General features: G+C 41.7%; 2 protein-coding genes across 2 annotated transcripts in view; both read left to right on the top strand.

The window, feature by feature from the left end:
* yes1 (YES proto-oncogene 1, Src family tyrosine kinase) overlaps positions 1–18,070 on the top strand; it is a 35,437-nt gene extending 17,367 nt beyond the window's left edge. The window contains exons 2-12 of the mRNA XM_036516307.1: positions 2,998–3,273; positions 6,815–6,914; positions 7,291–7,389; positions 8,482–8,585; positions 8,882–9,031; positions 9,714–9,869; positions 11,140–11,319; positions 12,527–12,603; positions 12,908–13,061; positions 13,614–13,745; positions 15,800–18,070. Of these exons, the coding sequence (XP_036372200.1) occupies positions 3,006–3,273; positions 6,815–6,914; positions 7,291–7,389; positions 8,482–8,585; positions 8,882–9,031; positions 9,714–9,869; positions 11,140–11,319; positions 12,527–12,603; positions 12,908–13,061; positions 13,614–13,745; positions 15,800–16,008 (1,629 nt within the window). The 5' untranslated portion in view covers positions 2,998–3,005 and the 3' untranslated portion in view covers positions 16,009–18,070. The remainder of the gene's footprint in view (positions 1–2,997; positions 3,274–6,814; positions 6,915–7,290; positions 7,390–8,481; positions 8,586–8,881; positions 9,032–9,713; positions 9,870–11,139; positions 11,320–12,526; positions 12,604–12,907; positions 13,062–13,613; positions 13,746–15,799) is intronic.
* An 826-nt stretch (positions 18,071–18,896) lies between these two features.
* enosf1 (enolase superfamily member 1) lies at positions 18,897–27,094 on the top strand. The gene is made up of 16 exons (XM_036522078.1): positions 18,897–19,054; positions 19,290–19,392; positions 19,946–20,061; positions 20,671–20,757; positions 21,289–21,315; positions 21,623–21,695; positions 21,890–21,928; positions 22,695–22,777; positions 23,189–23,223; positions 23,513–23,600; positions 23,992–24,126; positions 24,677–24,718; positions 25,474–25,603; positions 25,955–26,054; positions 26,443–26,524; positions 26,817–27,094. Exons 1-16 carry the CDS (start codon positions 18,971–18,973, stop codon positions 26,934–26,936), a joined length of 1,344 nt encoding a protein of 447 aa, XP_036377971.1. The 5' UTR covers positions 18,897–18,970; the 3' UTR covers positions 26,937–27,094.
* Positions 27,095–27,117: the final 23 nt, after the last annotated feature.

Below are 27,117 nucleotides of genomic sequence, written 5' to 3' on the forward strand. Positions count from 1 at the left end.
AGTGTGTAGACAGTACTGAGTGCATGGACGGAACACATCCTATAGAAGCCTATGGAAAAAGGCTGTGGAAAACAGAACTGCCTTTTGAAACTGCGAGTGTTGAATTTGGAAACAGAAGAATTTGTTTTTTTTTTCCCTGTCTGTTTTACTATGTGTGGATGTCTTCACAGTGTACCACCTGTTCAGGAGAGTGGCTTCAGCATCTCTGTCAGACTGGTATTTTACCCACCTGCATATCACCAGACCGCCTGTTCAGATAGGGTACCACATGGCTTCTGTTTCACATGCACAACCCAAAGAGATGTACTACTGAGACGTGGCACAAACATCTACCTGATGTATATTCAAAGGCCCGCTTCAGTACGGCTGTTCTGATTGTGTTTCGCCCTGTGACTGCACAGTAGTGCTGGTTTCAATTATGTGCCACATTACCTAAATTCTATGGTATGAATGCTTTGACCTCTGAAGAGCAACGATTCTACTGTTGCACGCAGTGCTACCATGGAGACGGTACTGTGAGGCATACATTGCGTGATAACAAGGAAGTGATTTCTTTTGCAAAAATGGATTACTGTTCAGCTCACCCCTCAGACCTAATGAAGAAACATTATGAAAGGTTACAATTATTTCTACATTTCAGCAAATTAAGTAGGCCAATTAATAAGTGAAAAATGTGTAGTTGGTCTTGTGGCAACACATGCTTAGTTGTGCTAATCTGGAGAAAATGAACTGCATCAGTAATTGTGTGTGATGGAAGAGACGGTAGGATACTCTTCCAGGACAATCAGGGCACTTATCAGGGCTGCTACATTGTCAAGCATGTACCTGTGTACACTTCATAATGGCTCGTCATCATTGAAGAGAGATGCCATTCTCATTTAACGCATTATGGAATTGTAGTTAATTACAGCTGTAGAGTTCAAATGTGTTTTTTAATCTTCTTTCATTTTTTCATAAGGCCATTCATCTTGCGTATGAAGTACCAGCTCATACAAATTCAGTCACTGCTTGCAGTGAGATATCTGGTGTCACAGGACTGCATGCATCACTTGACTCAATTCTTGAAGGGGAACCAGAAGAGTCATTTCGGAGCAGATGCCCAGTTTTTTTCTGTAAAGCCAAAGATGATCAGTTTAGCATTTCCTGGACTGCTGCGTGTTGCTTTATGTGGATAGTTTTGTGTCGTTCTGTCTTTCTCGTTGATGTTCTAATTGCATAGTAATTAACAGGAAAGGATTACAGCACAGGGGACCTGGTTCATGTCTGGCTGAGATTAAGTACATGTAGAAAATTATGATACAAGCTTTTCAGTGCGCTCTGTTATTTGGTTACTGTGGATAATAGGCGAGACTGAAGAGTAGTCAGGGTCACTAAATACCAAGAGTGGATCACTCACGAAGCATCTCTGTTTGCATTACTTTGGTTTGCAATGTGTGGAGTAGAAAGCTGTTGAAAGGTTGAATTTTTGGTGTAATAGGCCTAACTTCTTACATCCTCTGTGTAATTTCTCTCTCCCTTTACAGCTGCGTTTGTGATGAGTGCTTTTCTTTGTAGCAGTGAAAATTACAAGTTGTATGGGTTTTATTCCATGTAAGCAGGCCAAGATGTGTTTCATTTGGGCATCTTTTATGACTTGCTCAGCATGATGTTGACCTTGCACAGAGGGTGGTTTTGCGTGCTGTAGTCCTCCCCCGACTTTACTTAGGTTGGTGACTTCAAACCAACCACTCTGCCCCTAACTCAGCATGCCGTTTCCAGTTAATGTTAACATTTCTTTTTGAGTCAGATGTGGCCAGCACAACTGCCTGGTTGTTGCCATCAAAGGCCGGTTGGCTGGTGTTCTGAGAGCTAGGGCCATAAGATGCTTGGTACTGGGCCCTCTAATTAAACTTTTAGAAAATTCTTGATTTATTCATTTACAGTTTTATTTATACCTCATATGTTATCCATAAACTGTGTGACTATTTTACTACGTTTGTGTACAAGTTAATGATTTTACTGGAAACTGGCTCTTTGTTTTAAAATAAACTATTGATTTTTTTCTTGCCCCTTGGAAAAAATTAGATGACTTTACAACCAAACTCAGGGAGCTGCAGTGTAGTGAATATGTAAAGAAATTGTCCTCTACTGATGATTTATGATTTAAGATACCTGGCTTCCTGTGCAGAAGTGGGTGAGCTATCTGACAGACATGCATCAGTATTCACTTGTGGTTGTCTCCATGAAGGAATTCCTAAATGTTAGGTTGGGCTGCTCTGAAGCTGCAAGGAATCCCAGCAATGCAGATACAGAATGTGTCATTTTTTGTGGGCTTTGGTTTGGGTTGTGTAATTTAAGGATGACTTTGTCATTGAACCAGACATGGAATTTTATTAACATTCACTCTCAAACACACACACAGTCTGTTTTAATTGTAATGTTCATTCCTTCTATCAAAGCATGATTTGAGTCTACGCATTTTTTGAAATCCTCCCTCTGAAGTCAAGCATGTGGTGTCTCAGATTTTACATTGCATAAAGTGTTCCTTGCTCAACATGGAAAACATTGGTGGTAAAAATATTTCACCACTTGGTAGAGTAAACAGAATGCAAAAAAATAGTTCAGTGGTAGATAAAACAATACAGATTAAGTGTCTGTTGACCATGTGTTCTCTTAAATGGTAGTGGACACAAACATGTTTCAAAGTGAGCACGGGCCAGCCGACTGCATTCAAGCAGTGTGGAACCGAGTGGATGAAATATGTGTGTATAGGCCTATTAAAAGCAGTCTCTAAGGACCTAACAGCAAAACTAAGCACATTAAAATATTTAAAACAAAACATTCAGAAATAAGCATTCATTTTTCACCCATTTTTTTTTCTGCATGACACAGAATGGCAGAGTAGAAAACCGCAACTTCCTCACAGTTCCGTGTGTCTGCCTCACTTTTTCAGAGCCTGTTTCTTGGAGTGCTCCAGCTCCAGTCTCAACTCCGGTCTTTGTGTTTGCTTTCCTTTAGCCGTGACTATGGGTTGCATCAAGAGTAAAGAGGACAAAGGCCCAGCCATGAAGTACAGGCCCGAGAACACCGCCGACTCAGTCAGCGCACACGTGGGCCACTACGGCCCAGACCCCACCCAGCTCAACCAGTCTCCCGCCCCCAAGGGTCCGGCCAACAGCTACAACAGCCATTCCATAACCCCTTTCGGAGGCTCCTCCATCATGACCCCCTTTGGGGGGGCCTCCTCCTCCTTCAGTGCTGCTGTGTCAAACCCCTTCCCAGGAGCTGTAACAGGTGAGTTGCCAAGATGTCCCACGACTGCGAGATGACACCGTGCTTAGACCATTTGTCACCATGTTCATTTGTGGACAGTGAGTCACCATAGCACCCACAAAGGAAATTTACATGGATAATGAGTTACTCAGTAATTAAAAATGCACTTTGTACTCTACTCTGCACTCTGTACACTGTTATATGTGTGAAACAGACATTTTTTTTATTTATCTCTGTCGGGAAAAAAAAAATCAGTCTTACCCCTAGCCCCAGTTCAAACCCTAATCCAAAGTTTAACTCAAACCTCAGACCTTAACCCTCCACATAATTGCACCTAATAACATGTTAGATACCTTCATATCAGTCACACTGTACTCACATAACTACGGTGACATAGCATGCATATTTTGCCAACTCATAATTGAGACTGAAGACAGTAGTTGGTTATATTTTTGATTGCGCCAAGGTTGTTATTTTGAACCCTTGTTTCTGATTAGCCATACTTTGTTTATGTTTTTATGCTTTTGAGTGGCCTCAGGCTTATGATAAATTCAGGTTCTGGTAATAGTTTACAGATATCCCATATATCACAGACCTGACCTGACAAAGGATGACATCACTGGGTTCAGATTCCACCTCTGCTGTGTCACAGCTGCAGAACGATAGTTGTTTTCTTTTCGAATGAATTTGCTGCAGGGAACCACCTGTAAATATGGATTTAGATGCATCTCTTTTCATATTTTTGTAATCCAAACTCTTTAAATAGCCTGCAGATTTGAAATGCATAGGTTTTGGATAATGGATGTTCTGTAAATGGCGGCCAGTCTGAGTAGGGGGAACAGGATGCCCCGCATCTCATGCCCGAGCGGAACTGCAGTGTGTGAAAAATGAAGGTGCGACGGCTGTGCATCCATTTGTCACGCTGCTGTGTCTCGCGCTGTGCTGAGTTTCGGCCTCTTTGAAACAAGCCACTGAAGAGTCCTGCTTAGTCCTTTGTTCATGCCCAGCAGACAGCGATTCCTGTTTGCAGTGACTCAAATCCTCATCGTGCACAAAAAAAAAAACGCATCTCTTGCTCAGCGCATAGAGGCATTGCTGTGAAAGGCACCTAAAATGCCCCCTGGATTGAATTAAGCTTGTAATATCAAAGGAGAATCATGTTTCGCCAGGTCAGTCCAGTGCAGGATGTGTGTTGCTTGGACGTCTTCCACAGGGGTGGTGAAGTCGAGGGGGTGTGGAATTCTTGGCCACTTTCAGACAGTGTCATGTTGTGATGAGATTGAGCTCTGATCAGCACTGGGGTGTGTGACATCAGATCACTCCATCTCACTTCTAAAGATGTTAGAGTTTGCGCCTTCAAGGGGTGAGGCAGTGGGCTCAGAACCTCGAGAGTGCCAGCCTGGCATGTTTCCGTATCTCTGATCAGCTTTGACTGCATTTATTTGACTAAATCCGTTATCAGCACTTGAGCTTGTCATCAGCATTGTTTTGCAGGTCTTTCAGTCACTAATGATTTAAACGTACCTAGTAAATCTTCAAAGACCCATAAAGATAGAGATGCCCCCCCACCCCCTCTGTTTTTGTAGGATAATAGTTGTGATATAGCCCCTTGTTCTCTCCAGTGGATTATCCTCTCTCTGGAGACTGTTTAAGTCTGTGCCTGGGCATTCAATTTCTTTCGCAGATAAACAGATTAGTGTTGGCTGCTTTAGCCACACTATCAGATCATGGTCCTTCTTGGAACACCAGTAAGATGTCATCAGGCTGGTCAGAGAGGCAGGCGTCAAAATGAGAGAGCACCATTATTCCAGGACACAAGAAAGGCTCTGTAGATAAGTGAAAGTTGTTCAGACACGCATGCCTTATGCTTAGTTTAGAAACTTGCATGCAGCATGAGCTGTACTTTTTTTTTTTTTTTTCCCCTCCCTTGAAAATGTTCCCCAGGGCAGTAGTATTATGAGCATATTTTTTCTGTCAGTCAGTTTGTCTGAAGTGAAGCAGCTTTGGGTGAGATTACTTAGAAATGATGAAGTTTTCATCCTGTACGTAAACATCGTCTAATGTGAGAAATATGCCATTCCATTTCCATCTATTTAGCAGGCTTTCAACAGATTATAGCAGTTTGTGGACTGCAGTGTTATAATGTGGGCCTTTTCAATGATAATCTTTTGTAGTACATTTTTAAGCGACACTTCCTTCAGAAGTGCATGAGGTTTTCCCTAACTCTCCCAGAGTAGTATTTCAGCATTTCCCAATGAATGTCAGTACCTTGTGTATCTTTCATCATGCTCAAGGAAAATTCATTCAGATTCTATTCATATCCACAGAGAGTATTAAATATCCAAGTTTGGTCACTAGAGAGGGAAATATGACATCGAAAGTATAAAATAGTCTCCATAAATACCACGTTCCCCAGAATGACGTAGGACACTGCAGGTATCCCTTACATAGCATTTTTATTTCATTAATTGCTGTTATAAATTTAAGATGATTGTAAAGATATGCAGAGAGGGAGTAAAAAGTCATATCTCAAGTTCAAACATCTTTGATTTGAGTGGGTTCAAGTGAGGTACTGAGGTTTTAAGAGGTATTAATTATTCTGAGCCCCTTAGTATAGTAAGTGCATGTCTTGCATTTTCATGAACTGTGGAGCTTTGCTCTTCCCCTTGGTAGAGGCTTTGTAGCATTCATGTCATGAAGCCAGCTTTAGGTCATTTTCTTAATCCCTCCCCCTCCGCCCATACATATCCATTCATTACGTCTAATTACAGGCCCTGGAAAATCAATCAGTGTGTCAGCTGAATTCGCCCTGCTTAAAGTGCAGTGATGGAGGGTGGGTCAGATCAATAAAATAAAGGCGAGCTCCAGAGGCCTACTGCACCCTGTAATCACAGGCATTAGGGTCCATCTGCCTAGCCCCTCCCTGCTGCTGCTGCTGACCCACTATTCTTGCGGTGCTGTCTCCCTGTGCCATGCACCTCATAATTCACCAGACACCACATGCTTCCCGGAATATACCGGCACAATATTGTCTGGCTATTGTGCTATGCTTTTATTGAACAGTGTTACCACTGCACGCTCGCTTATGCCCACTGAAATTATGTTACTCAAGTACGTAACATAATTGCGGTCTTTGTGTTAAGGTCACTGCTCCTTCACTTATCACTCGTCCCAGCACAAGTTTATGAATAAGGCAACCACGGTCGATGGCTGTTGCTGGACTTTGACCATGCAGTCACATGCGTGTTGAACTTGCAGCTATCATCAGGCTGCGCTTTGTTTGATACACTTGACGTTGATTGAGGTGAATATTAGTGAATGTGAAACAATATTGAAACAGTGGTTTGATGATAAAGTGGTGAAAATGGTTTTCATGAGCGGCAGTTCCATCTTAGACGGTGTGCTTTTAGCATTAGCAAATCTTGTCTTGTTTTGTATGTCACACGTCTTTTTTTTTTCCCCACATCTTTTTGTGATTAAACATATGTTCAGAGATGAGACTTCATCTCTTTGGCTATGGAATAACACTGGAATAACAATTTCTATTTTTGTCTTCATTTAGGTGGGGTTACATTTTTTGTGGCCTTATATGACTATGAAGCCAGAACGTCAGATGACCTATCATTCAAAAAAGGGGATAGGTTCCAGATCATTAATAACACGTAAGTCTCATCTTAATCTTGGCTGCATGTGATCTGTTCAAAGGTATATTATTCCTCAGTAAGCGCTGGCCGACAAAGACTTATAAACACTGAAGGCAGATTGCACCTGTAACTCTGTCCTGCGCTGAAGGATGTCCTTACTGCATGAATTGGATTGAACTGGATTTTAAGATTTCCCCAGCCTTTCATTTAATTGCATTTCAGTCTCAAACTGATTACCAAATCTGTCGTTTTTTTTTTTTTTTTTTTTTTTTTACCTCGGCCATCTGGTCAACAAAATATGTGGTGTATTTCATAACGAAAAAGCCACATGGTCTAGGGCACACCTTGTCTAGCCCATCTTAAACGGAACTGAAGTTTCTTTCTTCTTTCACAGAGAGGGTGACTGGTGGGAAGCGAGATCCATTAACACGGGGAAGAAAGGATACATTCCAAGTAATTACGTGGCTCCTGCGGACTCCATCCAGGCAGAAGAGTAAGAGCGGATCTCCCTGCTTCTAATGTGATGGTCTGATTGAGATTAATTGTAATTAGGGGAGCGTGATCGTTTGTCACATTTTGCTGTGGGCAAGGGAAAAAAGAAAATGGCCGTGGCAGCAGCAAGACAAAAACGCTTATTTCCCCCCCCAGAGACTGAGCTTTCCTGTCCCTCACTAGAGCAGATTGGGTGTTTTAATTCTCTAATGCAGTGCCTAGTTTACTGACGTTAAGGATTTTCTTTCTTTTTCTGTTTTTTTTTCCATTAATGTAGATTGGGGATTTTTTTTTTATCTGTAAACAAAATGCAAAGCTTGCTGATAATGACCCATCTGTTTTTTTAGTAGATATCACACACTCTTTAAAAACATGATTTAGGGGATTTTTCTCAAATCAGGCATTTAAAAAATGTGGTGATCATTTTTACTCTTAGACTTCTGAGTTCTATTGCTTCATGTGTCCTATGTATGCAGATATGTTGAGCAAGGTGTGTGTGTGTGTGTGGGTGGCAGGCGTGTATCATTGGAGAACCTTTAAGATTGATATCGGCCTAGAGTACGAGGCTATTTGGCTAATGCCTCCACTCTGGCATTTTAATTGCTGTAATTAGAGATACAATCTTCATTAAAACCTGTACTTCAAGAGATGAATTAACAGTATGCCCGCCCATACTTAAGTTGTTTATATGATGGAGGGCAGCATTGATTCCTACCATCTGTGCCCCATGTTGTGCTGTCGTCACACCATGTGACACATGGCAGCGCCAAATGTGGACTTAACTGAGGAAATTGAATGTCCGCAATGCCTGAATGTATTTGTTAAACTTATTTTTATTTGTAGTTGTACTGAGATTTACTGTTGGACTCCTCCTCATTGTGATGTTTCGTAAGAAATCTTCTCAACTCAAGCTGCAGTCTAAGTTGATTCTTATATGGTGTCACTCTTTTGCAAAGTAAACAAAATTCAGATAATTGTACAATAACTCTGAGGTAAAACAGTATGTTTGAACTTTTCAAGTATGCTTGAATGTTTCTTTCCCCTGCAGTCTGGTTTTTCAGTGACAAAATGACCATATGTAATTACTGTGTAGGTGGTACTTTGGAAAAATGGGACGCAAAGATGCTGAGCGGCTACTCTTGAACCCAGGAAACCAGCGGGGCACTTTCTTGGTTCGGGAAAGTGAAACTACTAAAGGTTGGAAATATGATAGTCTCTCTTCTGACACACATTCTTACAACACCTGTGTATGTATACAGTAGACATCAAAGTGTTGGAGTTGTCAGTGTCAGCAGTCTTCCTTTGTTACTTGTATGTGTCACTGTTCTTATGCCACTGTACTGTATACATAATACATATTTTTTTCTTTACTGCCCCACACTGCTAATCCTAACCAAGATGTGCATAATCAAGAGGATGATATGTGTTATGTGCATATATGAATACATTTTTAAGATCATGCTTACCAAATTGATTAAAAATTCTTTCCACAGGAGCATATTCCCTGTCCATACGGGACTGGGATGATGCAAAAGGTGACAATGTGAAACACTACAAAATCCGAAAACTTGACAACGGGGGCTACTATATCACCACCAGGGCACAATTTGAAACACTACAGAAACTGGTGAAACACTACACAGGTATCAGTTAATGTCTTTACCTTTTTCCACAGCAAACATTCCAGAGGCTTCACATTCCATTTCAGCATACCTGTTATTATAGCCACCTTTGTAATAGGTTCTTCCGCAAGAGGTTGGCTTTTACCTGATACCAAAATGTCTTTAATTTCCCCCTTGAAGTATGTCCTTATTCGCTATTTAATATGTAAAGAGGATATTCAGCTCTGCATGGAAAAGTTTCTCACAGCTGGTTCAGGGGAAGTAAAAGTACCCAGCTATGAGTTCTGACACTAGTGTGGCATTAATGGGTCACCAGTTCTGCTTTGAAGCACTCATTTTTAATGAACTTCCTGACCCAGTAATCCTAGCTGAGGAAGTAACAGAGAATTTCAGAATCCAGGCATTTCCAATGGTTTGATTCAGATGGAAGTATTCCTTTAAATAATCCTTAAAACTAGTGCAGCTCATTCGATTGGTTTACACGATCACCAACTGAGAGCAATCATCAGCAATGATCAGCAAAATGTAAACATATGAAATGCTGAAGGCTGGGATGCCAGACATTTTGTTTGCTGGAGCAGCCACAGTTTTCTAACAAATCAGAGCACAGACTATCCCAGCTGCCAGCGCGTGGCTGCAGAAGGCAATCTTGATGTGGCCTTATTGCTCTGACCTGATTTCGGCCCTGTCCCCTTCTCCACAGAGCACGCAGACGGGCTCTGCCACAGGCTGACCACGGTGTGCCCCACTGTGAAGCCCCAGACACAGGGCCTGGCCAAGGATGCCTGGGAGATCCCCCGGGAGTCTCTGAGGCTGGAGGTGAAGCTAGGACAGGGATGCTTTGGAGAGGTCTGGATGGGTAAGAGCCTTGAGAAATGACATCACTTACAGGCAGCTGTCTTTCACTATGCCACCTCATGAAGACATTAGTCTGGCCCATCCCTAATGTGCTTTGCACAAGTGCACATGATGGCAAGACTTGATGCAGTTCTCAAAATAGACGCTCCCTGTTGAGTTTAAAATTGGATTCTCCTTTCCTTTCAATCTGAATGTCCATGACATCATTACTAAACAGGGATAAACCTTCCATTTCAGTTTCTGCACAAAACATGAAGGAATGCTTACTTAGTGGTGGAATGCCAGAACAGTCATGGTTTAAAATCAAAACTGTTTTTTTTTTATCTGTATGTCTTGCTGACAGTTAAAGACACATTCAAGCAAAGGAATTCTATAAATCCCTGTCCTATCAGATGCTTCTTTTATTCTTTAACCCTGTGTAATCTGTATCAGAATTCACACTCCTATTACTTGGAAATAACACCTATAAATGTATCCTCACAGACCAGGAAGGTTTAACAGTAATGTCTTTAGCTCATATTAAAAAAATAGTGCACAGCACCAATAGTTTTTCATTCCTGTAATTGTTATTTATGCTAAATAATGCTTTTACGCTATTTTTGGTTTGATTTGTTACATTTTTTCTGCATCATTTACAAAGTTGAGTATTACGTTTTTTAATCAATTCTTATGTCCTACTGTGGTTCCTTCGTAAAAGTAGTTTTCCAGTCTCTTACATGGGCATTTTTACATTGAGTGTTTTAAATCAACACACACATTGTTTCTTGCAACCCAAGGATCAAGTCACAAGGTCCAAGGCCAAGCTTACCAAGGCTGCTGGTTTTTCCACTTCCTGTCTCTAACTCAGCCACTTGTGCATGGATATTAATAAAAAATTATGTAAATGTAGTCCTTATTGTTTTCAAGTAAGTATCTGTTGTCTCCCGGCGTTTGACCTGACTTGATCCTAATACAATTCATATATGTATTTTGGTGTCTTTACAACTCACCTAATATACAGGCCTGTCCATAATGTATTCTAACATCTTTTTATAGTAGATAATATTTTACAACACCTACTAATCATATAGGATGTTTAGATTCTCCTTATTCTTTGCTTCTCATACTGGTTGGTACCAGCTTAGCCTCCATGGACACCACATATTGAAGATCCTTAGTTTAGCAATATATTTTAATTAATTTTACATCATAATAACTATGGTTTATGATGTATGTGTATGCAAGACTTAACTCTGCTAAACGAGTGCGCACATGCTGTAACCAACGAACAGGAACATGGAACGGGACCACAAAGGTTGCCATCAAAACCCTAAAGCCCGGAACCATGTCACCAGAGGCCTTCCTGCAGGAGGCACAGATCATGAAGAAACTTCGGCACGACAAGCTGGTTCCTCTGTACGCCGTGGTGTCCGAGGAGCCCATCTATATAGTCACAGAGTACATGGCCAAAGGCAAGTCTTCCCTCATTGCATCAACCCTGTGGATTGTGACATAAGTCTAAAGTTGAGGTTTAGAATATAAAACTTTATTGCATATTATTGCAGATTGGTACCAGAGCTGATACCAGTCACGGTCTTTAGAACAGATGGGTATTTTGGGATAGTTGGGGCTTTGCTCCTAATCTTCAGTCAGTAGTCTTTGATGAAATTACCCAATTTTGATTTAGGTAAATGATTAATTCCGTGTGATAATTAAATCGTTAGCTTGAATGAAAACCAGAAGGGTACCCTGACCTGTGAGGAATGGGTTTTTACAGCCCAGATGTAAGCTGTGATGTATGTAGAGACTTTGTGACTCTGTCTGAGGAAACCTGGCTTTAAATCCACTGAATATTGGAAATGCTGGCATCGTAGACTCTGTGACCCAAAGTCTGGGGTTGTCCTTGAGAAACTATCAGAGAAAGGCGTAAACAAGCAAATTGCCCTTCAGTATTTTCTGCCTTTCACTTGTCATCCTAAGCTTATCATCCTGTCTAATGTCTTTTAAGGGTAAATGCAAATTCCTGAACATTTTAATTAAATTACAGAACATTAGAAAAGTCGTTGTAAATCCTGTGTTATTGTTGAAAGCTTCAGGGCCTAGAGGAAGAAAGTCTGATTGAACTGCTGCACATTTTAAAACACAAAGCTGAGACTGTTTTCATCTTTTTCGCAAGCATTTTTCTCCTTTTTGTTTGGTTGTAGTAATGAGGTGCATTTGTAAATAGCGTTGAATGACCTCTGTTGACCCTGATCTCACTGTTAGTCTGGAACCTCAAGGACCACTGGTACAGTGTCCAGTTGGATCAGGCCTCTAGTGACTCAAGACCAGTTTGTTCATGCCAGCCACTTAAATTGCCTCAAGTCGAAAAGTCAAGAATATACAGTAAATTGCATCAACAATGAGCATGACGTGGACACTGGAACTTAAGCCTTGTGGTTTCCATGTGACTTGGATATTCAATCAGTGCCTATAAGGGAACAAAAGGCTTCTCTCATGGAGTAGGCCTCTGGAACGGCAATGAATAGATATCATTAAGACCAAGCTACAAAACACATGAAATAGCCACTGGCTGTCTGTGGTCATAGTGTTATATGCTGCACTGCTGGAGACCCTCTGTTTTTGCTGTACAAACCCTTTTAGAATAATGAATTTGGCTCCTAATGTCATGTTTTACAGGAAGTTTGTTGGACTTCCTGAAAGAGGGAGAAGGCAAATACCTGAAACTCCCCCAGCTTGTTGATATGGCTGCCCAGGTAAGAAAAACAATCCTGCACACGGATTGATTAAGCCTGAAGTGTAAAGGGGCCCTTCGCTACCCTATCTCTCTTCCCCCTGGGTCACAGTGATTCATTTTTTTTCTGAGGAAGTATATCTGAGGTATTGCGTTAGGACTTGTCTACTTCAGGTTGCAGAGCTTGCGTCATATGTCTTCAGAGGGATATTCTCTCTTTGGAGTCTGCTTTGATGCCCGCAGTGCTGAGAGCCTGCGAGGCGGGATTCAGTGCACTTGGCACTGCCCTGCAGAGTTTTAATCCAGCCTCCCCCTGCCCGTTTTAGATTGCTGACGGAATGGCTTTCATAGAGAGGATGAACTACATCCACAGAGATCTACGAGCGGCGAATATCCTTGTTGGGGACAACCTGGTGTGCAAGATCGCTGATTTCGGACTGGCAAGATTGATTGAGGATAACGAGTACACCGCGAGGCAAGGCAAGTTCAGTGCAAAAGAGAACAGAGAAAGACACGTGTTTTTTTGTTTTTTTTTACTTTTTATGGCAAACTTTTTTACAAGTTGAAAACAGATTCAGAACATCACTCTTATTTGTTTCAGTGATTGATATCTTACAGTTGTCTGCCTCTTTCTCTTGTGCATATTAATGTACTGGGATAAGCACTTATTTCGGTGCTTCAAGAGTACAAAATCACACTTTAATTTGATCCTACCTGCAGTTTTCCTGTTTTGTGTAATTTGCCATATCATTTTTGCTGTAGGGTTTTCAGTCAAAAGTCACACTGTAATGGTCTTCTAATATTATTCAAAAACAATATGCTGGTGTGTGAATATAATACAAAGCTCTGTATTGAACTGACAACAGTGGGCTTGATGAAAAAGTTTCCCTGTATGAAATGGTAAAATCCATGCTGCTTAAGGGGCTCACCGCAACCAGATTATCTCTATGAAATGGCTCTCTCTTCCTCTCTCCCTCTCACTTTTGTTCTCACAGCATCGCTCTCACTGTCGGTCTCTCTCTCCCACTGCAGGAGCCAAGTTCCCAATAAAATGGACAGCACCTGAGGCTGCTCTGTACGGCCGCTTCACCATCAAGTCAGACGTCTGGTCCTTTGGCATCCTGCTGACAGAGCTGGTGACAAAGGGCAGAGTGCCGTATCCAGGTGAGGGGGCTGCTGGGAAATGTGGGCAGATGGCACATGGGGTTGGCTGGCTGACAGTTTTAAGAGCTGTACTGGTGCGTGCAGCTAATACAGACAGCCCGATACCAAACAAGGTTAACTGGCCGATCTCGGTCAGGTGGTAACAAATCACAGAGGTATATATGCAAGGCAACAAGCCATAGCTGAGCTGGAGAGCCCTAAGTCATTACTTTCATGAACTTGGTTCAGATTCTTAATTGCATTGGGGATTATATTTTGTTTTATGCACCATTACCCTCGCCATCAGTTAACTCTGTCTTAGTGCAGATATTTGACTATAGATGGTCACTTGTCCTTTAACATCTTCAGTGTTGAATCAATTCCATATTCAACTGTATCCCCCAGTTGCCTTTTTTAAAGTGACGCTGACAGGGTGAGTGGTGTATTATTTCAAATCTGCAATAACATCTGCCTCCACGCCTGTGGGTTTTTATGGTGGGCCACTGTTGCCTCTTTTCTCAGAGGAAAGCAACAGCCATGAAAGTGAATTGCTGGGAAGTGTGTGTTTCAGAGCTGCACTTACCCAAAAGCGTTTCAGTGGCTCTGTGGAAGTAGCATAAATTTAACATTATGTTTGTGTCAAAGCCTTGTTCCCAGCCAGCAGCGGAGATATGAGAGCAGCAGTCTCTCGGCTGGGTGAGCATGTGAGGGCTGTTTATCCTGATGCGGAGGGAGAGCCCGAAGTGCTTCTCTCAGCTCGCATATCCTTACTAACTGGTGTAAAAAGACAGTCTCCCTGTAACCGCCATCCACAGGGCATTAGCGCTGATTGGGACATTTGAGTTCCGCATTAATATTGCATTCCAGTAAAATTTCTAAATGAGCCGTAATGGCAGCGCGCTTCGCCAAGCTCCGGCAAGACTGTGACTGCTGCAGTTTCCCTGTAGAACTCTTAAAAGGTCTGAGCTGGGCTCTTGTAAACAAGAATAGTAATATGTATCTGCACGAGATCATGTGTCAGGGCAGCCAGAGTCCAGAATATACAGAAATGCCTCTGCTGTCTTTGTGCTGTGAAACTGATGCACGTAGTTTGGAGGTTCTGAGAGACTCCGGCCAGGTCTCCCCACTGTTCTCACATAGCCTCAGAAAGGCCAGGGATCTTTTCTCCAGTGATTCTTGCTGAAGTGGCTTGGTGTCTGATGGCCGCTGATGGCTTTCCATGGCAGACTGATTAGAGGAGGCCATCTGGCCAGGACAGACATGGAGACTGTGAACACCACTCCTGTTTTACTGCCATCTGTCCCCAAACCATCATGGCTCTCGGGAAAACTCTGCTATGCCCATGGTGCCGTGAAGTGACTGGTCCTTTGAAAACTCCAGATGGAAACAGCATTTGATCTCTAGTCAGCATATCCCCACCCACCTCTCTTTGTGTTAAATATGGTAGATACAACTTATGAAAATTGAGACAGGTATAATTAATTTATCCTGGCCATTTTAGGCCATTTTCTCCTGTTGTTGTTTGGATTTCATGATGTTTTGCTGCAGTGTGGACAGATACTGTTTGAGGGAAAGAAATAATACCTGATTCGGCCAATAGAGTGCAGTGTTCATTAGGTCAGTGGCAAAAGTGTTTTGCCTATCGTCCTCAGCTGGTGTCCTCACATGCCACAAGCAGACCACTTCTATTTATGCTGCATGCCTGCAATAGAATTCTAAAGGCGTAGTGATGAATCTCAAAGAAGAAAAATAATAATCCCTGAAAGGTTTTACAAAATGGTTTTTTTTAATCTGATGAATGCTCATAGAATTTTATTACTTTGAGTCACAAAATTTCCAGAGGAGGCATTAGCATAGTTTGTGATGCAACATTGTCAAACAACTTAAAGCTCTGTACGGAGTACAGCTCTGTCCTGTAGGAAAAACTCTGTCCTGGTCCTCCATTTTTGGACCAAAGCAATGATGTTATTGCTGCTTAAATCTCATATACTGTACTTCAGCTTTAATGTTCAGTTACATTCAGTTCCCTACAGAATAACATAGTGAGATCTTCATCCTCACCCTCTGATTTACAGGTATGGTGAACCGGGAGGTGCTCGAACAGGTGGAGCGTGGGTACAGGATGCCATGTCCGCAGGGCTGCCCTGAATCCCTGCACGAGTTGATGAAGCTATGCTGGAAGAAAGACCCCGATGAGAGGCCCACCTTTGAATACATCCAGTCCTTCCTGGAGGACTACTTCACAGCCACGGAGCCGCAATACCAGCCTGGAGACAACCTATAGAGCCCTGCCATGCTATGCTCTACCTTCCCTTTTTCATCCTGCAGAGGTGCAGTCTGGGAGAAAAACCAAGATACAAGATGGTTTCAGGACTAAAAATACATTTGGAAAAAAAGCAATGAGTAGCGTTCTGTAAAAAGCAAACTGGAAGCTTGGTTCACAGTTGCACAAGCCACTGCTTATTTTCTTAATTTGAAAAAAGGTAAAAAAAAAAAATTCTTCATTTCAGACACTAATCCTGGACATGTCACCAATGTTTATTTCAGGTATCGAAGGTCTTTGTTGTATAGACAATTACGTTTCTCTCTCTCTCATTATGTGTACCTGATTCAAATGTAAATTTCAAAGTGACCAATTTATTCAGTGTAATCTTTCAGTCCTGTTGAATCATGAAAGCATTGCATCGTACTGTGAACCTATCAGGTGACAACCCTGGAAAGCTTGAGTGTTCAAATCAAGAGGGCAAGGAATGGAATATAGTGATTGATGAAATCTAAACTGAGAATATATTTTATGAAATCAATGGGAAATTGAAAATGAGAGGAAATGCACTGCTTTCAGCACATTTCATCAGATCAGCTGGAAGAGATTTTTTTTTTTTATATAGGTGACTTGGGTAGAAAAGATCTGTAGGCTTTACTAATTCCTTATTTGTTGATTTTGTGTGATTGTAAGAACTTGAAACCATATCGTGTTAGCAGATTTTTAAGAACCTTTATCTTTATCATGAAGCTCCCCTGTCCTGAAATAACATTTCTATAACACTATGAAAATATCATTTTCGGGGCAAGTGCCATAATTCTAGACAGCTGCTGATTAAACAGAATAACTCCTCTCTAAGAATGTGGTAAATTGCAAAAGCTGGACTGAAAAAAATGCACATTTGTCAAAAGTGACATTTGAAAAACACTATGAGTCTAACTATGACTCAGCAGAAAATAATAATATTTCAGTGTTGAAATGCTAGCACTACACCTCAAGCCAAGTGCATTGTTCTGGAACATATCATAGCACTACACAACAACTGTGGACCAAGACGGCAGAAGTTCTTCAAGGATTTCAATGTTAGCATTACAGCAAAGCCCACTGTGAACATATGCCCTTCTGGGTTCCATGCATCACAGTATGGTAGAAAGGATAAGTGTATTACGAGAGAGGTCTTCCGCCTAGCAAAAGAAGCCACTTTATCTTAATGGGAAATGTTGCCAAAGTACTACAATTTAAAATTATTCAATATTTTTTATTTTATTCTAATTAATTTTTATGCTGTCCCCAGATTTCAAGCAACTGAGCGTTATTTGTTGACATAACGCATCTTAATATGTACATGTTTTCATTTGTGTGAGTTTGTACAAGTATTTAAGCCAGCCAATTTCAGTGAATGAGAAACTTTTTTGTTTTTTTGTTTGTTTTTACTTTAACAGGGTGGATTACAACCGAATCAAAGAAAGGTTTTAAAACAGCATCACTAGTTTACACGTCCTATACATTTGTTTTGGTTCTGCAGATTTCAGTCAAGATGTGCTCCGTTTCATTTGATTTTCTTTGTTTTTCATATAATGTGTATTTGTAGTTTATCCTCTGTGGGACCCATCCTTGAAAGAGTATTTCAAACTGTGACAGTAACCACGATTCATGATATACCAAGTGTAGTGAATGCAGTACTTTGAGTCAGAGGCTTGGGTCTCAGGTGCACCCAGTCGTCGTCTTTGGACCCTGTGTACCATAGTTTTGATACTGAGTCCTTGAATGAAATTAACACGCTCCACGAGTGCCATCCTTTTTACATGTCTCCTCCATGTTCCTCTTTCTTTCAGCAGTGACAGAGGATTTGATAAAGGGCTTTTACAAAGTTTTGAAAACCTCTAATTTTTTTAAAGGACGCGTTTTAAAGAGGAAAGCATGAAAACACTTTTTTCATGATTTAAAAACTGGTTACAGAAGCTACACACGAAAGAAGGTTCTGGTAAAATGGTTTAGTTTCTTGGAAAAAATTTGTACAGAGTAAAGAGAAATAAAACGTTTCCTGCTTTTACTCCGTTGGCTTATTAAATGTCTCCTTGTACGACCGTGATTCATTTTGTCCCTTATCATTTGCATTTCACTTTGCATTTGTATAGTTGGTCTGCTTCACTAGGATCTGCTGAAATACCGGATGGGATTCACTCATAGGCCTCAGCCTTTCGAAGATCTCAACAGTAGTAGTAAGCTTGAAATTCGGAACTGGAACTTGAAATTCGGACCTGGGGGGAGAGCATTGCATTACGATTGCAAGTGATTGTTTTGCATTATGTAAATGATACCGACTTTGGTAAGGCGATAAGCAAACTGGCATAAACAATAAAACACGTTCAAAAGTTTGAGATGCTGCGTTAAAATTTTGTTTAATTGGGTGACACTCGAGGTGTACGCCATTTCAAAAATCTGCATCGAACCTGGTAGCATGATAGTATTGCATCTTCTTTGCCCGCTTGATCTTGTCCTTTATTTACTTCATTTCCCAGTATAAAGACGAAATTGACTCTCAGCCGTTGTACTTAGAGCTCTGTTTTAACTGACTGGTTTTACGTAATACAGTATGCAACCATTGTAGGCCATCTTAATAGTGTTCGTTTGCATAACTTTTCGTGCTGAAAATAATTTATTATGGGTCGCAATGTTAAGCAATTAAGGCGGAACTGCAGCAGTTGACTTGTAAAATAACGTACTACAATCATTTTAACATCGAGTTGCATGTTCCGTCCCTGGCTGTTTTTTTTATTTCAGTTTCGGGACTATGAACAGCATGTTTAACAGGGTGTGGGAGGATACAACGACCTATTAACGTCATATGACACCCCATGGACACTTTAAGACGTGTGTTTGAGCCAATCGCAGAGAGGAGAGGGCGGGATAGTGAGAGTCCTGCGGCATTCATCAAAGTACCGAAGTTGTGTCTGAACTAAACTGATCGAACAGCCGCTAAATGTCTAAAACAGAAATCGTAAGGTTGTCTGTCAGCGATGTTAGATTCCCTACGTCGCTGGAGCAGCATGGCTCGGATGCAATGGTTGGTCCATTTAACATGAACATAAGATAGCTAACACTATCAAGGTGGCTAGCTACGTAAGCAAGCTGCAGTTTTGATTTGAAACAGACGAAACACTTAAATGCTTGATTCGTATTGTCTTGAAAATAAAGGAAATATTCTCCTGCGTTGACTTCGATTTAGCCAATTGCTTCATTTAGCAATAGCATGGTATTTCAATGGGCGTAATGACAGTAATCATGTGACTCGCTCTTAGCACACAGACCCAGATTACTCCGTTGCCTATGTTGTCATCGAGACAGACGATGGACTGAGGGGGTATGGCCTAACTTTTACCTTAGGGAAAGGCACAGAAATTGGTAAGATACGCGACGAGGTACAGCAGTATCTCCCGCCGCAGTATTTGTTCAAATAAGCAACATTCCACGGCCATTCGTATTATTGTAAGACTGTCTCGGTCTCTCCAGCTGTGTTTTTAATATATACTAATTGTGACTTGGTGCCACCTGCTGGAGATAAATATAGCCTATTCGTAGATAAAGCGCTGACAGTCTGAAATTCCTGTATTGGTGTCTTAACGGGATTCTTTAAAGTAAATGGAAAAACGTGCATTAGCATTCTCTTTTCCCAATAGTTGTTTTAGGACAATTTTGACGTGAATTTTGAGATAGATTTATTTCAGTTACCGACTTATATCTGAACAAATAACTCATTTTGCATAAAAAAACAAACATTTGGTCTCAAATGTCTCTAAGACATCCATCATTTGAAATACAGTTTGTAATAAATGTTAGCACATATCCCATCTACAGTTTTTCAAATAGTTCTAACAATTATATATCAGTTATGAACAAAATGATGTGTGTGAAATTTATTTTTTCCTTATCCTTTACCTCAACAATATCTGTGCAGTTGTTTGTGCTGTGGAAGCTCTCTCTGGGCTTGTTATTGGGAAACGCCTGGACGAGATTGTGAGCGACTTCCGTGGCTTCTACCGAGAGCTCACCAGCGATGGACAGATGAGATGGGTGAATCCAAAGCTTTTGTACCAACATCCAAACGCTCGTGATGACAATAATACTAATAATATGAACCCCATTTACCGATTGCAACAACCTTGGTGATTGATGGTTTTGGATCTCTAGTTCAGACCACTAGAGCGCAGAAATTTATCAGAACTGCAATGCATGTTCCTAATCTGTGGGAATAGGGAAAGTTGTTCAGTTTTTAACAGAGTTCTGTGGTCTAGAGGGCTGAGCTCAAGGTTTAGGTCTTTGCAGTAGGGCCCAACAGATCCAAGAGGAGGTGGAGATGTGTAATTCTATTGGTCATGGGAGTGTTATGTTACATTACTTTACTGGCATGTAGCAGAAGCTCTTGTTCAGAGTTAGTAGGTTAGTTTTTACATGTACATATACAGCTGAATATTAACTGAGGTAATTCTAGACTAAGTACCTTGCCCAAGGGTACAGCAGCAGTTGGGGAATCGAACCAGCAACCTTTCAGTTACAAGCCCTGCACTATACTACACTTCCACCCCATATAAGTATAATTATTTCTAAATGCCCCTTTAGTTCAGTTGAATGAAAATCCACAGAAGGGGTAGTAAAATGTGCTGTTTTGACCCTGTGTGACAGATCGGACCAGAGAAAGGGGTCATCCAGCTGGCCACTGCTGCCGTCCTCAATGCCGTCTGGGACCTGTGGGCGCGGTGGGAGGGCAAGGTGAGCCTGCCACCTGTCCCAGTCCCTACTGTTCTCCATATATAGTACCAGTCAAACATTTGGACACAACTTTTATTCTTTATTTTTTCAATTTTCCACATTTTAGAATAATGTAAAGACATCAAAACTATGAAATAACACAAATGGAATTATGCAGTGACCCAAAAAGTGTTAAACAAATCAAAATATCTTGTTTTAGATTCTTCAGAGTAGTCACAAAATACTTTTTTAAAAATATTTTTTTTAATATTTGTCTAAGAAACAAATTTCAAGAATTTAAGCACAAGTCTTTAGATTAAAATGACATTGAATGCATGTTTCCCATTATCTTAAAAAGTGTGTCCAAAATTTTGACTGATGCTGTACTTTTCTCATTGACTATGAACAATGGTTAACCCTGGTTGCATTTCTGTTAGCACCAATAAAAGGTCAGGTAGTTTTGCCGGCAGTTTACCACGTTGTATTTTGCATCAAGAACACATTTTATTTCTGGCTGCACTACCTTTCTTCTTGTCCATCTCTCGTCAACAGCCACTTTGGAAGCTGCTTGTGGACATGGTAAGTTTTTCAGAAAAAAATACAAAGTGCTTTTTGGCAATATTTGCATGATGAGAAGCTTTATTTCTGGTTCTGGTCTTTCAGCTGAGGGCACCTGTCAACCTTCAAGCATTTGCAATGTCTTGTTTGTATTTTTCTGAATGTGTCTTAATAGCCCTGATAACAGGTTCACAGTCCTTTTATCTTCTGTGTTTCCTTAGCATTCAGCATGCATGCATATTTTATAGGATAGATATCTAAATTAAGAAACTGTGAATGGGATGACAGGAGCTTGTAGACGTGTGGCAGCAATGTCTCCTTGTCTCAGGATCCCAAGAAGCTCATATCATGCATTGACTTCAGATACATCACGGATGCTCTCACGGAACAAGAGGCTTTGGGTGGGTTTTTTCTGTAATCGTTCACATCAGACATCCCTTTGTTGACATGCCTGCTCACGCAACTGTGCACAAGTAACTGTGCCATAAATGTTATCGTAAATATTGTGTCCTCTCAGTAATCAGTAGTTCTGATAACAGCATTTATTTAAAATGTTATGCTAGTTTTAAAAATACTGTGGGGTTTTTTTTTTCAGATATACTACTGAAAGGTCAAGAGGGGAAACACCAAAGAGGTATGCTATCATGGGTGTTACAGAATTAGAGGTGCAAGTTGCAGGTCTCTTAAAGGAGGGCCAATTGCTATGATTTGGATGATTGACTGGTGCTATTGACCCAGAATGTACTTGACAGAACATCCGCAGGGATATCAGAATATCATCATGCTCCCAGCAGCCTCACAATGAGCCTGAAATTGAGGAGAAAATCAATGTCTTTTTCACGGTGTAGAATCTCAATGAAACCGCAATCTCGTGGAACCAATTTCTCCATTACAGACATTGCTGCGCAATCTAAAAGCTCTATGCCTTGTTCTCATCTAAAAGGATCCCAGCAGAAGTGCTTCAAAATGGTAGTACTTTAATACAACCAGCAGTTTATTCTGATCATTTCTCCTCCTTCACTGTCTCCTCATTTTCATCACCTGCATTAAACAGTCAGCAATGTTAGCTTTTTCAGACTGACCAGAAATCAAAGTTTATTCCGTACAATGGTCCACAGCAACTTGAAAATGAGTCTGAGGTGAGGGATTCCCACCTGAGTACTTACAAAGAGAGATAAATAGTGTATGTGCCTGTGTGGCACTGACAAAGCACCAATGTTTGACCTTTGGCAGGAAACGTTAGCGTCTGATTAAATCACACATTCCTGTGTAGACGTGTGTCACCTCGATGAGGTCAAGTGGTAGGAAACATTTTAAAACAGAAAGCATATGCAATTCAGCAGCAAGATGGGCAGCCTGTTTCCTTGTTCGTCCTATGGTTCTTTGTTTTTGCACCTCAGAGGAGCAGATGCTGACGGAGGGGTACCCGGCGTACACCACATCCTGTGCCTGGTTAGGATACCCCGACCAGCAGCTCAAGCAGGTCTGGGTCATGTTTGGTGGGCACCGCCCTCTTCCGCATCCATTGTGCAGTAGCAAAGTGTCCATCTGCTGCACTACCACACAAAGAATAAAGCTTGCCTGCTAATTTCCCATTGTTCTTTAGAAAAGTGCGTTATTGTAGCATTGTCTAACATACCCGAGCAGTGGACACTGGACTTGAGGGAACAATCTAGAGAGGGACGTTGCTGTTGTACTCTTCAACAGGGCACTTTACCCCAGTTCTTTAGTTAAAAAAAGAACAGAAATACTGCAAAATAAATGGGTTACAGAATGTACACAATCGTAAGCGCTGTAGGTTGGCCTTGACAAGAGTCGGTAAGTGGAATTTGAAATGAAAAGTGTTACCGGTACACCTACTGCATGATAACAATGTTTCTCTGTGATCCTTCAGCTGTGTACTGAGGCACTAAGCACTGGGTGGACAAGGTAAAGGAGTCCTTTATTTAATTTTCCTTTATATTTCGTTTTAGTATATCTGCTTCTCACACTGACAGATTTTAATGTGTTGTGGTCAGTCAGAATGGGCCTCAGGCACTCAGGTGTAAGATCCCTTCATGAATATTTGTGTCTGTACTGTGTGTGTGCATGGTTGTTTGCACATATGTGAGTATGTTTTTGAGTGTACGTATGAGTGCATGAGCACATTCCTGTGTTTTTCATGTTCTTACTAAAGTGTTATTGCACTTCAGTGTATGTGTGCACCCCTTTACCGCAGGTTTAAAGTGAAGGTGGGGGCGGACCTACAGGACGACATTCGCAGGTGCCGTCTTATCAGACAGATGATTGGACCCAGCGGTACTCTAGTGAGTGCAACCCGGAGCCGTTGTCAAGTGAACCTCGCCTTAATGATTTCAGCTGGAGTTCATTCTACATTATTTATAGGGCCGCAGTGGCGAATTTCATTTTCTTCTGTCGCCCAAAGGGGTCCCTTGACTGCGGCCTAGTCACCGCGAAGCAGCGGGTAGGGTCCTTTATTAATTAGACTCCGGAGAGCAATGTAAGGAGTGTCAGCTTCCATGTCTTAACAAGCGTGAAAGAAATGGACTGAGAGGCCTCGTACCTCTGTGGGTCCTGTTTTCACAGCGGTGGCTTATTTTTGCTCCTCCGGAATTAAACGAGGCATCAGAGTTTTATGTGTCACATTAAACGTCGTGGCCTGTCTTGCCTTGTGTTTGAACTGCCTCCCCGTTTCAGATGATTGACGCCAACCAGAGGTGGGACGTCGGGGAGGCGGTGACGTGGGTGACGAAGCTGGCGGAATTCAGGCCGCTGTGGATTGAGGAGCCCACCTCCCCCGACGACATACTGGGTCATGCGGCCATCTCCAAGGTGTGACGGGTGAGGGGCGAGGGAGGTCAGAAGAGGGGAGGGGGGAGAATAGGAGAGGGACAGGGAGGGAGAACACCGCCTGCCATTTCAATGAAGCACCTTTGAGGCCTTATCCCAGGAACGGAGCAGAGAGGGGAAGAGAGGGGGAGATGGGAGAGGGAAGATGTCAGGAAGGCAGAGCACGGGGAATACACAGAACTAACCGACAGTCAGGACCTGGAGCTGTAATCGACCGATCATTCATCTGTATTCAGTCTTGCTCGCTCCGTAGACCTGGCCGGCGGCAGGAGCTCGGCCGCGGCAGCTTTGCAGTGGGCGAGGAGGTTCTGCTTGATTGCAGCTTGGAGCGAGAGAGCTGCTTCAGCAAGATCAGGGGAGTAAAAACGTCTGCAGGACACACTGCCCCCAGATCCTGCTTCACAGAAAGGCAGGCCTAGTGGGGGATAATGTGAGAATTGCTTGGCTCCTCCATGAAACCTGAGTATATGTGGTTGTTAAGCCTGCCATGACTCAGTGGTAAAAGATGCACCTACCTGCTTTGGTGTTGCAGGCCCTGGCTCCTCTTGGCATTGGAGTGGCCACCGGGGAACAGGTGAGTCCTGTGACATTCAGACCCACTGCTGCCCTCAGGTGGCAATTTGACAGGGAGAGAAGCATGTGCCATCACACCTATAATAATCCCAGATGATATGCTCCTATGAAATACAGTACCAGTCAAAAGTTTGGACACACCTACTAATAGAAGGGTTTTTCTTTATGTTTACTATTTTCCATCTTTTTAGAATAATAGTAAAGATTTCAAAAGTATGAAATAACACAAATGGAATTATGCAGTGACCAAGAAAGTGTTGAACAAATCAAAATGTATCAAATCTTACATTTTAGATTCTTCAAATCAGCTAAAATTTTTTTTTTTTAATTATTTTTTTTAAATTCATACATAGGCAGCATCTTCACTATTTATATTCATCTAAAAAACTAATTTAAAGCATTTAAGCGTAAGTCTTAAATCAAAATGTCTTTGAATGCATGTTTCCCATTATCTTAATCAGGTGTGTCCAAACTTGACTATATGTTAATTTTGTCTGTCATTTGTGCCTGTGCTAACTGTACTACCCTGACCCATTATTGAATGAACGTGTAAAACTAAGAATGATTTTTGACTGTACGATGTCTTGAACTGAACTCTCACTGAGGGTCTATGAAAGAAGCAGAACACATACAATAAACATACACAGAAAACTAACACCATCACTAACACCACAAGACTCAAGCTTGAAGATGCTTTTGAAGATGACATGTGTGCCTGTGTTTTGTGTGTGGACCCCTGCTCCCCACACACCGTAGTGTCACAACAGGGTAATGTTCAAGCAGCTGCTGCAGGCGTCGGCCCTGCAGTTTGTCCAGATAGACAGCTGCAGACTGGGCAGTGTCAACGAGAACCTGGCTGTTCTGCTCATGGCCTGCAAGTTCCAAGGTGAGACATGAGGTTGTTCTTTTATATACAAATCAGAGGCAGAGAATCACTCTGTCTCTCTCATACGGCCCATTTGTGGACAGCAAATTGGGCTGGCCAGTAGTGTGAGCTTCTGATAAGGGCATAGTTTTTGCACTCATTCATTTTTTCTCATGAAATCTTATTTTAGTAGTTTAATATTTTAGTAATAGCACAACTTAGACAAGTTACTCCGTCTTCCTGTCCATTATGGCTGTCTCATTTGAACAAATCAGAGCTCTGGGATATGATCAAATGAAAGATGGTGGGTAATACTGGAGCAGAAATGCAGGATTGTTGTTAACTGACAGTGGTCCTGTTGTTTTTTGGCAGTACCTGTGTGTCCCCACGCAGGGGGCGTGGGGCTCTGTGAGCTGGTGCAGCACCTGATACTCTTCGACTACATCTGTGTGTCTGCCAGTCTTGACAACCGGTTAGTGGTCACCAACCCGAGATCAAATCTGTAATACCACTATCTTAAAATGTTGTATGTTAATTACAGGTCATATGTTTGTAGTAAAAACAATTCACTATGTAGTTTGTACATAAGTACAGAAAATATTATCTAGCTGCATTGTGCTTCATTCAGCTTTTGTTTTAATACTCACCACACCAATGGCAGAGGCTTCATCTATTGACTGCTACTGTAGTGAGGTCATTGCAAAGATTTTCATTTTCTCAACCTAGTAGTGCTTCATCAAGGAATTGAGCCATACCATGTGACTATAGTGCCCCCTTGTGGTTGCCTTTCATCAACTGGCTTTATTTGAGAGCAGGATCTCCATTCAAAACTTCTACACCCAACGCTGTTCTGTCTGTAGGATGTGCGAATATGTGGATCATCTCCATGAGCACTTTAAAAGCCCCGTCATTATTCAGGATGCCCACTACATGCCGCCCAAGGTGAGTCACCTCCTCTATGCTTCAGAAGGGCCACGACTCAACTCAGCATTGCATTTAATCAGTGGGAAAGGAGGACTTGGAAGTGCTGTGAAAGTAAGACACCTCTAAATGGGATTCTGTCTCAGCCTTTCAGAGTTACCCCATCTTAAAGTTTGACTAACACAGCAACATTTACATTATTTACTCTTGCTAATCTATGTATGACAGTGACAGACAGAAATGGATTCAGTTGAATAGGTTTTAAAAACCTCGAGGAGCATGCAGTGCAGCTGAGCAGTGTGTGCTCCTACAGGACCCAGGGTATTCCACAGAGATGCTGGAGGAGTCAGTGAGGAGGCACCAGTACCCCCAGGGTGAGGTGTGGCAGGAGCTCCAGAGTCCTGCTAAAAGAGCCAGGCCATCCACACACTAGCTCTCCTAACAGACAGCACAATGCATCACTGATAATGTACAATGGCGTAAGTGCACCTACCAAATTGGTGTGGAATTATTTTATAGCTTTGGTTTTAAATGAAGCTGGGAAAATGTGATGTTCAAACAATACTGTCAGGACTGAATGTTACAATGAAAAGATCTTTAAAAAAAAAAAACTG

This window comes from Megalops cyprinoides, chromosome 2, assembly GCF_013368585.1.
Source record: "Megalops cyprinoides isolate fMegCyp1 chromosome 2, fMegCyp1.pri, whole genome shotgun sequence".
NCBI classification, from domain to species: domain Eukaryota; kingdom Metazoa; phylum Chordata; class Actinopteri; order Elopiformes; family Megalopidae; genus Megalops; species Megalops cyprinoides.

Coding starts and splice junctions, on each gene's coding strand:
- enosf1 (XM_036522078.1), top strand. CDS start 18,971: ATGTCTAAAACAGAAATCGTAAGGTTGTCTGTCAGCGATGTTAGATTC. Junction 20,062..20,670: donor GCGATGGACAGATGAGATGG/GTGAATCCAAAG, acceptor CCTGTGTGACAG/ATCGGACCAGAGAAAGGGGT. Junction 26,525..26,816: donor CCCACTACATGCCGCCCAAG/GTGAGTCACCTC, acceptor GTGCTCCTACAG/GACCCAGGGTATTCCACAGA.